General features: G+C 49.9%; 1 protein-coding gene across 1 annotated transcript in view; it reads left to right on the top strand.

Moving 5' to 3' along the window:
- Window positions 1-10,427: 10,427 nt before the first annotated feature.
- Window positions 10,428-10,979, top strand: part of FUT3 (fucosyltransferase 3 (Lewis blood group)) — a 4,575-nt gene continuing 4,023 nt past the window's right edge. The window contains exon 1 of the mRNA XM_085312364.1: window positions 10,428-10,802. Within this exon, the coding sequence (XP_085168490.1) occupies window positions 10,428-10,802 (375 nt within the window). The remainder of the gene's footprint in view (window positions 10,803-10,979) is intronic.

Below are 10,979 nucleotides of genomic sequence, written 5' to 3'. Positions count from 1 at the left end.
GAGAACGGCTACATCACGGTGTGGCACTGGGCTCCTGTATCTCTCGTGGGATGGCATTCCCACAGCTCGGCCGCGCCAGCTCCCGCCTCTGGAAACCTCAGGGAGGCTGAGGGTGACCAGCATCCACGTGGCTGCTGCTGTCAGTGCAAATTGGGCCCTGCTTTCCTGGGACCATCTTCGCATCCCAAGGGGCCAGAGAGGAGGGACGGCGGGGACCTCCCYAGCCTGGAGTTGAACCGTGCATGCATACAATGAAGTGCAGGCTGAGCAGCCCAGCAGCAAGCCATGCTTTTTATTAAAAACCCATGCTTTTTATTAAAAAGGTTTTTATTAAATAGGTCAAAACCCCCCACAAATTCCCCCTCTTCCCTCACCCCAGAAACACATGTGCAGTGAAATCAAAGCCACTGGTGGCTCCGTTGGTGCCAGGCCAGCAGGCTGCTGAGCCGCAGGGAGCACAGCTACGGGTACGGATGCAGGGCTGGGGATGGGGGGAAGCGCACACGCGTGCATGTCAGCAGGCGCGGGCACAACGGGCAGGAGTGCTGCCTGCCTCCAAACGTGCACCTGCAGCCACACGCCCGCCTGGCTACAAACTCAGCACGTCCCTCCTTGTCCCTGCTGCCTCCAAAGGGGTGAGGAAGGGGCTGAACCTTGTAGAAAGGAGGCCAAAAAGGAGGAGAAATCCCCATTCCTTTGCCAGCTGCATCGCCCCTCGCCAGTCCTGTTCCAGAGCTGCAGCACTGGGGACGGAGCCCCTAGACCTCGGGCTGCTCGCTGCAGYGAGCACAGGAAGCGCCTGGGCACTCGCTTGAATCCCGAAGGCTGCCCCCACGAAAGTGCCCAGCGCTGCGTTTTCAAGCTTGTAAAAGGGRAAAAAAAAGAGAGAAAACKTCRTGTGCCGGGTTTCTTCCTGGTGGAAAGCAAAAAGAGCAGCGTGAGCCCTAGCTGGATGCCGCGGTACGTGCAGCTACCTGCGCTCAGTGGGGGCAGCTTTGGGGAGCGGGCTCCTCCTGGCCAGCACTGCATCAGAGCAAAGAGATGGAGGCAAAATAAAAAAATGACCAAAAAAGTGCATTAGCCGTGGCATGTCCTCGTGGCACAGGCTGCACTGATCCGGCGGCTCAGAGAAGGGCTCGTGCAGGCGGTCCGGGTGCRGGCAGGCTGCAGAGGCCTGTGGAAGGATGCTCCGCGGGGCTCTTGCGGGGCTCACTGAGGACCTAAACCCTGCTGCGCCCACCCTTATTCTGCACGGGCAGGTGAAGTTAAAAAGCCTTCGCCCCGTGCACGAGCGGCAGGGCTTGCGGCCAGCCTGCGGGACCACTGCTCSCCCACCGCAGCCCCATGTGGTTTGCAAAAGCAGCTGCTACTCTCCCTCCGCCCTGGAAAATGGTGGTATTGGTTGCGGAGAACAGGTCCCCGCCAGTGGCAAGTGCAGGATCTGACCCTAAGATCATTCCTCCAGCCTTCCTTGGAAACAGCCTTCGCAGCGCTGGGGTGTCTTGCAGGCTCCCTTGAAGCATGCAGCCCCTCTACAAACGTTCGCTCATACCTCGCCATGGCTGGCACTGAAGGGGTGCTGCTGATGCTKGGATGTTCCCATAATGCCAGCCCAACACCAGCCTCCAAAATAAGACAAAAATAAGTTCCAAGAAAGCGCGCTGCTTTAAAAAAAGCAATAAATAACCTTGAACAGATGCTGGCTCACTCTTAATCCTATCAGGAGGCCTCCACGATGCTGGGAGGAATGCCTCCCATCTCGCCATGCAGCGGGGCTTCAGCTTCTTCCATTTTACAGGTCTCATCCTGCCTGAGCAGCGCAGGGCTTTGCTGCCCAGTCTGGGTGTGAATCGCAGGGCACCGCACCAGAGCAGAGCCGGCTGGATGTGTCCTGCCCACGTAGATGCATCCGGGGAGGGATCATGCCCTGCTGGAACCTCTGTGGAGATGGCTTGTGCAAAGTGGGTTTGGGGGGCTTTGGGAAATTATTATTGAGGCCAATATGAACACTTTTTTGCAACAAAGGGGTTTTGTGGATGGATTTATCAACTCAGAAAGATTTCGGGGGTGGGGGAGCATGGCCACAATGGAAATGCTTGAATTTTACAATTTCAAGAGAAAATATTTTCCATTTGGGGATTGGAAGCGACTTCTGTTTAGAAACTTGAGAAAAGCATAGCACGACATGAAAACAAACGGCAGAACAGCCCACTTCACTGCAAGCCAAACTGAGGTGTTTGGAAGCAATTGAGATGGAGCCTAACAGAGACATCGAGGAGGGAGATGGACATCTCRGCTGGTCCTCGGCTCCACCAAAGCCCTCTCAGGGCATCTTCCAGTGCCCTGTGTCTCTTCCACCCTTCCAGGGTTTGCTCCACGTTCTCTGCTAAGCTCTGGCTGGGGTGATGGTTTCCATCAGCCGGTGAGGGTGGCTCTCTGCCATCCCATCTCTTCTACCTCTCCCCCATCACAGGGGGGAAGTGACTTGAGTCAAGGATGTCCTAGCAGCACAACAGGCACACTCGGTGACTGAAACGGTCCCCTCTCTGTGGCTCAGATTATGGAGCGCCAGGTCCTGGTTTGCCTTTTGCAACCCCTGATCTGTGGTCCTAAAGTGAGCTTTTAACTGTTCATCTAGATTTCCCTGRAACCAGAGATGCCTTGCAAGCATGGTCTTCATTAGTATTAGTTACAATTAGTTACATTTCCACTATTATTCCACCATTTCCACTTGCCTATTGCATTTTCCCCTTTCAGACCCTCCCTTTGTCTTTGCTTGGAGAAAAAAATCAGATGCCGTGCACAGAGGGGTCACTGCCCATGTCTGCTTTCCTCCGCCAGCCGTGTTGCGTGGGTGGAGATGGGGTTCAACGGTGAGCTGGCCATCCCCTGGGCACAGAGCCTTTCYCACAGACACTTCATGGGACTGCAGCTGCCACATGGTAAGACCTGATCTTCATCTTCTCTTTTTTGACTGCTTTGTCATATGTGAGGAGCCCAGATTTGTTGTTGCCAACACCCAGAATGAAGGGATCCTGCCTTGTCCGTGGCTAGATCTGAGCCACCATGCATACACGCTCGTGGGAACCACCAGTTYGGTGGCTGGAGGTAGCCTCTGTCTCACCACCCCTTGGACTAACCCTGTGCTGATGCATGAGCCTGTATGAGGCACCTGGACCTGCATCTGAACCACAATTACATCAACTGCAACCAACTGAGACTTTCTCTTCCAGCTCATGGGCCGAACAACTTYGGGCTCCTGGCCTTTTTCGCAGAGACTCACGGCAGACACCTGACAAATTGCTCTTAACCCACCCCAACTGCTAAATCTCTGGGTAATCCCTCCCCACCGCCACTCCAACACCGTTGCCCTGCAGTGGGCCTGCACAGGGCCATCAATCAGTGCCTTTGGCTCCTGGGTGCCTCCAGGGCCGGGTCTATGCAGGGAAGCCCTCTCATTTATAAAACCTGGGGACCTCCCACTGTTTCCCATTCCCCATGACCCTAGCTAGTGGGTCGTTGCTTAGAGTAAACTAGTTGAGAGGGAAGGTCCTAATATTTAGATGGGAAGCCATTAGCAGGCAATATCTTATCTACCTTCTGTTTTGAAGTGGAGGMTGGGCATGACAGCAGGAGCACGGGTCATGCTGGAGTTGCCTCTGAAACACCCTGATGTGCTCCATTTTGCTGTCAGTGCTTGCAGCTGGATTATAGCATGTCCCTAGCTGTAGGGATACATATATATGTATATATATACATATGTTCATATATATATATATATATATATATATATATCTTGTCATGGGATGAGAGTGGTGGGTGCAGAAGGATTTCTCAGAGGAGAAAAAAAAAGTTTTGATCTCCAAACAATGAATTTTAAAGCCAAATCTGCCCTGACACCTCCTGGGATGGTGTCTTTTAGCCAAGCAGCCAGTCTCTGCAAAGTGATGTCCTGCTGTACCACAGGCAAGGTCAGGCTGGAGAAGGGACCTGTCTTTCCTGGTTTTAAAGTGTATACAGCCACAAAACAGCTGTCATCTGATCTCCGCTGAGCAGAGCCGTCCCCAGATGTTGAGCACAGCTTTGAACATGGAGGTAGTCATATCTCATTTTCTCCAGTTAAAACTGTCTTGGAGAGCCTCTATGCTGAACATAACAAAAAGAAGAAGAAAATGAAGACAAAAGAGAAGATGTAGCGGTGATGAGAGTCCTGCAGGACTTCTCACATGACATGGGAAAGGTTGGCGACTGGGGAAGGCAAATATGGGGAGTGCAGGGGGTGGCAGCATGTGAGCAGAGCATCTGATCTGCAACACCAGCATATAAGCAATTTCCTTAGGAAATCAACCAAAAAGCCAATCATAACCAAAGCAGAGAATGAGGCAGTGGGATGGTTAACCTCAGTATTGCAGGAAGAGACTCCAAGCTCATTGCTGATTTACTCATAAGATCTTCAGCAAAAAGAGCCTGCTGCTTCAGAGCTGCTACAGAGATAATTTCAGAGCACCCTCTTTTCCTGACTATCCTTTTGTGGCAGCAGCTGGGAGTCCAGGTGGCAGTGGGAATGGGAATAGAAATGTAGAAGTAACAAAAATAATTGAAAACAGCAAGATTTTTGGCCATGAGTTAGCTCCATCCAGATCATCTGTGGTAGCTTTCAGCCTACAGCTTCTGGGTGCTCTATTGTCCCCTATGCTCAGCTGGTCATGGACAGGGAACAAAAAGCCTGAGGCAGCTGTTTGGACTGCTTGGATTGAAACCAGTTTCCCAGAGGTTGTCTCCAAGGTCCAAAGCCATGAGGGACATCTGGGCTCATGCCAGAAGGCTCGGCAAGTGGGGGGGAATATTGACTCAGCATCTAATCCTGCAGACTGGAGAAAAGCAAAGTTCTAGAAAATAYGGTTGCTTTCTCTTCACTCTTTTGCCTCCAAGCCCACTGTGGGACGTGTGCATGTAGGACAGAAGAAATCCAGCTTCTCCACCAAAAGGCTGCCTTTTGGTAGCATTTGGATTACACGTGTGCTAGGAATGTTCACTCTTAAAAAAATCAGGCCCTCCACCACTCACCGGGGATATTTTTATGTTCCTCTATAGCTTTGGTTCTACTTAACTATTCGGGTCTGTCTGTTTTTGGATCATTTGTACTAAGATGTGTTTCTGAGGTGTTACTATTTACAGTTGCTGAAATCCCACCCTGACGCCATCACATGCTGATTGCTAAATGCTCAGAAATATTGGTTCTTGACCTGGAAAAGATACTTGATGATCTCAAGGAATAGGTAGGTGAGGGACAGTGGGGAAGGAGTGAACCRCACCGTACTAGCTGGTGCCTGTTGGGCTGCTAACAAATCAGGCAGGTGGGCCTAAACCGCCAGTGGAAACACAGTTTTTTGCCTAATTTACAGATGCTCAGGTGCTAGTTGGACCAGTTCAAAGACCAGCTCACAAAGACCAGTGAGAAACCAGGAGCTCTATAGATGCAACCAGGGAAGAGTCTAGCCCACAGTAGCTGGATGTGGACAAGACCTTCACACGGGCTGGATCTCTCTTTTTTTTTTTTTTTTTTATAGGTCCCTCCCTGTGTCTATGAACAACTTCTTCCTTGCTGTCTTTGGTGTTAAACCCATCTCCTTGCACCTAGGCATCAGCTGATCCCAGAGCCACTCAGCAGCTCTGCTTCCCAATGCTGATGGGCAGGGGAACGTTTCCACTCTAGAAGGATGCTGGTGTCTTTCAGCCCCCATGCGAATGTGGCCCAGGTGAGTGGAGCTGTCAGTGCTGGTGTTGCTCTGTGGTGTAGTTCCGCTCTGGATGCAGCAYCAGCATCTGTTCTTTTTTTTTTTGTCCAGAATGAAATAGCACATTTTGGGGAGTATAAACATTTCACAACCCTCCCACACCACTCCCTGTCACTCTCCTGGAGGCTGGAGCCCATGAGGAGCAGCAGTGAGGCTGCCTGGYGCTGGACTCCCCCATGGGGAATTGGACTCATGCCAAAGGGTCTTGTTGCTCTCTGGGAAGAGCCATGGTCCTGGCGAATGCACAGAAGTGGTGATTTAATAGAGATAAGCTAAAATGTGGGGAAAATCTGGGGAGAGATGGTGGTAATGTAGTTTGGCTCACCCAGTGAGGCAGATGGCCAAGGAGATGCACGRTTTGGAGGATTGCTGGTGTTTAAGGCTCCCAGCCAAGCTTGTGCTCCCATCYCAGTCTTTCTGCTGACAGGAAAGGGCTCTAGATCAGACTTTGCTAAATTTTTCTCCTAGTATCTGCATCTTTCTACTCTGCTGTTACCAGGCTGTGGCCATGAGCTGCATCTAGCCTAGAAGTTCAGAAACCCATTGCTGGATCACAACTAGGGCATGAGGTTACATGATGAGGCACGAACAACAGCCTCAACATCCTTGGACTTATTGCACATTTGGGATTGGATGCCTCACATCTCCCCAATCCTCCTCCCTCATACTGTAAACGCTGAGTGAAAAATTCAGCGGGGTCAGAGCCTTTATTGAATGAAGCTTCTCTTACGTCTGCACAGGCAAAAGGGCTGAGGGTGATGGAGGGGAGCATATGCAGTCATCATGTTTGGACAGGACCTACCCATCCTACTAGCCAAGGCTTGGCTGCACGTTTGAGACAGCCACCAGGGCCATAGTGGTATTCACCAGTTGATGATCAACTCCTGAAACATCTCTGTTCCTGGAAAGCCTCAATGAAATGTTCTGCAAGAGATGAATAGGGAGCAGCTGGATACAGCAACACAGAGTGCCCTGGGCAGAGCTCCCTGGTGAGTATTCCCAAAGGAATGCTCCATTCCTCCCACTACTTTGCCCTGCTGTTATGCTTTGTAGTCTGTCCCAAACTACCTGGAGCAGGAAAACATAGTGGCATTCCCTTGTAGAGTCTGTAGAAGCTTTTCAAAGGGAGTGAAGGTACATGGAGTTCACTTTCCAGTTAATTTTAATGTAAACAGGAGATCCTAAATATCTTGTTCTAGCCAAGGCATATTTTTAATGGGGCTGCAAGGCAGATGTCCTGTCCTGGCAGAAGTCTCTACTTGGACCAGTTCTTGGGGCAAGAGTTTAGAGAAATGCCTCCAAAAATTCAGCCCTTAGCTGCAGCCCTGAGTGAGGGCTAATCCTCAGATTCTGTGTGATAGGGAACTAAATTGAGCCAAGGCACAGATCTAAACACTGTCCTGTTATCGTTCATATTGTACATTCCTTGGCACAATTTTGGCCCATGCCAACTAGCACTCTTCAAATAATATTTGGGCATGGTCCAAGGATAGCCTGGGAGACTATTCCTAGGAAACAGGCTGCAGCAGGGTCTGTGGCTGCAGCGACCTGGGATGAAGTAGCATAGAAGGGAGTCATGCTAGATCACTTGGCCTCAGGGATGAAAAATAATCTCTGGTCCATTTATTTATGAGTACAGAAAAATCTAGTGCGCTTGCAAATCCATCAAGTATCTTTTGTGGATTAGCTACTCTTGATGACTTCTTTGAAGGTAAATGAGCTCAAGTATTCAGCTACCAGCATTCCTGGGTGAATGCCACATTTGCCTTCTGGCACGGGTAAGTCAGTTCATGTGTTTTCCTGCGCTCATCTGAGCAAGTACTGAGCACCCGCAGCTCTGCAACCGCTTGCTCACTGGGTCAGTAAAGGCAGCAACCAGGAAGCTGCTCCAAAACACAACATTATTTGTCTTCAGATGTAGAGATTACTGAGACTATTCATCTTATAGCAATAAATATTCTTGTCAACTGTGTTTGGTCCTGCCAAGACCATTACCTAAACAGCCTCTTTGTTCTGTTCATGCAACAATCTCACATCAGTTTCTGGAGTAAGCAATCTGTCACCTCGCGTCATGTGTGCCACTTGGAACAATTCTCAATTCACAGCTCCATGACTTTTTTTCCGTGGCTTCCCCAGCATTGCTTATATATTTAAATTGACATTAATTACTCCTTCCTGAGCTTAAGTTCCTTGTGGCTCTCTTTTTCAGGTGTGCAAAAGTCTTGGCAGCCCACCTGCCTGAAGTCTCCCATCTAGCTCTACAGGATCGTTCAGCTCTTGGGCTGCCCATGGTGCTGAGAAATCCAAATCCCCTTTCTCTCCCACAGGCTCAGCTAAAATTGCATCCAGCATCCAGAGGCTGTGAGTAAAACTGCATCCAGGGGTTGCTCTGGTATTCATGCTAGGTACATCTGGTCATGCAGAGGACTTCATTTGTACCTCTGATTGCAAAGCTGGGGCACAGCAAGAAGCCAAGTAGTGCCTGGACTTCAGAACTATGCCTGCCCTTGGAGAATAACAGTGCTGGAGTCTGTTCTCTGACCCTGAGGCTAACCAGCATTACTGGGCCATGTTTATCCTATAGAAATCTCTTAGCCACCAAAACAGGGTGGCCACATGCCAGCTATCCATAGGGAATGGTTGTCTGCCTGTGGTAACTCCCAAACCACACCTGGGTCTTGTTTGGCATAGCATTAGCTGGCTCAGGTCAAAGCCCAGCCAGCAACCATTCCAGCTGTTTGAGCATCTAGATGAACTAACTCCAGGGCCTCTGCCCCAGTACTGTACTAGTATAGATGTAGCCTGTGCAGTGGGGAAAGGGCAAGATGTCATGGCATCTTATGTGTGGAGCTTCTAGGTAAAGCAGTTAAATGGCTGTTGCCTCTTTTCTGGCCCAGGTGAGGAGTTCTGAAACCTTCAGTTGCCCATGTTACCCTGGGTAAGCAATCCATGATTTACGGCACCCATCCCTCATGCCCTGGTATATTTTTCACTCTCACCTGTGCTGGAGTGCTACCAAGTTTGCAGGAGGTAGCTGGACACACTTCAGGGGACCTCCAGTTCTGTCCCAGGAAACACGTACCTCCTGGCAGAGCAGCTGGAAATGTAAATTCTTCCACATGCTATTGCCCATTCGCAACCCTCCTGCCAACCCCAAAGCACTCAAACCTATGCTGAAACTCCTTCTGTGAATTTTAATTCCATGCCAACAATCCACATGTAGTCAAATATATTCAAGCCTGATAATAACACATAATGGCTTTGTTTGTTGTAGCCAAGTGCAGCCAAGCTCAATGCAAAATCAATTCGCTCTGGTCATAGCAAACAAACAGCCTTGCTATGCCCACAGACCGTGATGTACAGTGCCTATTCACCTGGGCTGGAGAAGCTCCAAAGCAAGGTCTGCAGGCAYTGGACAAAGGTGAGGTTACCCAGCTCAAGCTCTCATCTACTTGCTGAAGCTTTCATCTACTCTGAAACTCAAGGTGGTCTCTGAAGTTACCAGTTCCATGTCACATTATAGCCCAAGGTCTTGAAAAGGCACCTAGGAGACTTGGATGGAGACAGCTGTGCTGTTAACTCCATCAGCCGGATGGGGAGCTCTTGGACCTTGTGCCTACACCTCCACTCCCTGCCTGCTTTGCCTGTCCTTCTTGAACAGAGCAAAGTGAAGAGGAGAAGAAAGCATGTCACAAACAAATCCTGTGGGTTGAGACTGGCAAAGGGAGGCAACCGGTATGTATGCAGCTATGCTCTCAGTAATCACAAACGCAATGTCAAGGTGAGCCAATGGCTCCTTTTAGTTGACTCAATTTGTCAAAGAGGAATCTTTACTGCCTGTATTACAGCCTTTCCTATCAGATGACATGTTTATTGTGATTGGCACGCATGGCTTTGGACACGGAAGAACACCTGGAATACACCACCAATCCCTCCCCGTATCTGTGCTCTCCTCCCTTCTCTACTTTTCCTTTTTTTCTCGTCCACTTCGGTGCTGCCCTCCACAGTGTGCTTTCTCATCGGAACCAAACCTCAAGGTGAGTTGCAACAGTTCTTTCTTTTTCGATAGCTATTTTATGAGGAATCTTGCTTGAGGTTGTGGGATGAAGGCAGCCAGCTCAGCAGGAAGAGAGTCTGCAAGCTTCTGTTCTCACCTCTGAGCGCAGGCAGACATTGTTTCTTTCTCTGTTTTCATATTACATCCATTTGCTGTTTGCTTAGATCTCTAAATAACTGAACATGTTATTGTATGGTTGTGAGGAACTTCGAACTGGCTGTTTGCAGCATTTCTATGGGGAAAATGAGTGTTGGCTTTTCTCAAAACCAGATAGCAAAAAGGGCTGATGAAAAAAGGCAGTGGGAGATGATGGAACAAAGTCTGGGTCTTTGGATGAGCTACTGTGCCCTGTGGCTGAGTGTGTGTTATAAGTATCTTATGTATGGAGCTCCYTAGGAGGTGACGTTTCCTTTTGCAGACAGGGAGGAGGCCGGTGGCCGGGAGTTCTTCCCAATGTCTCTCGAACCTCCGTGCGTACTTTGAGTACCTTGTATACCCAGACCTGCTTCTCTGCAGTGGTCAGTGTGCAGTCATGACTCATTTCCCTGTCTGTGGTGTCTGCAGATTCACTTATGGAGCTGATGGAAGGGAAGAAGACCTCCTGCAAGAAACTCCTCACTTTCATGCTCTCCAGCTTCATATTTAGCTTCTGTCTCTTTGTTTCTTTTCGTCAGTTTGGGACTCCGGAGCCACAGCATGATAGTTCCCATCTTTCTGCAGAAATAGCCCCTGCTGAAAATACCAGTACCCCACCAGGGAGAATGCATAAGCTGACAATTTTGCTGTGGACCTGGCCCTTTGGGCAGCGCTTTAATTTCAGAAGTTGCTTGGAGTTCTACAGCACTCCAGACTGCCACTTTACTGTCAATCGCAGTTGGTATCATAAGGCCAATGCTGTGATTGTGCATCACAGGGATGTGTCTTGGAACACAAAGCAACTGGTCCAGGCCACCAGAATCCCTTCCCAGCGCTGGATCTGGTTCAACCTGGAGTCCCCCAGTCACTCAGCCAAYTTGGGCGCCATGAACAACATCTTCAACCTGACCATGTCCTACCGGAGGGACTCGGACATCTTCAGCCCCTACGGGGAGCTGCAGCTCCTCCGCCAGCCACAGCCCTTCAGC

Source organism: Rhea americana, unplaced genomic scaffold, assembly GCF_003343005.1.
Source record: "Rhea americana isolate MKP2758 unplaced genomic scaffold, rheAme1 scaffold_361, whole genome shotgun sequence".
NCBI classification, from domain to species: domain Eukaryota; kingdom Metazoa; phylum Chordata; class Aves; order Rheiformes; family Rheidae; genus Rhea; species Rhea americana.
The sequence above is the reverse complement of the archived record's forward strand: the minus strand, read 5'-3'. Positions and strand labels throughout refer to the sequence as shown.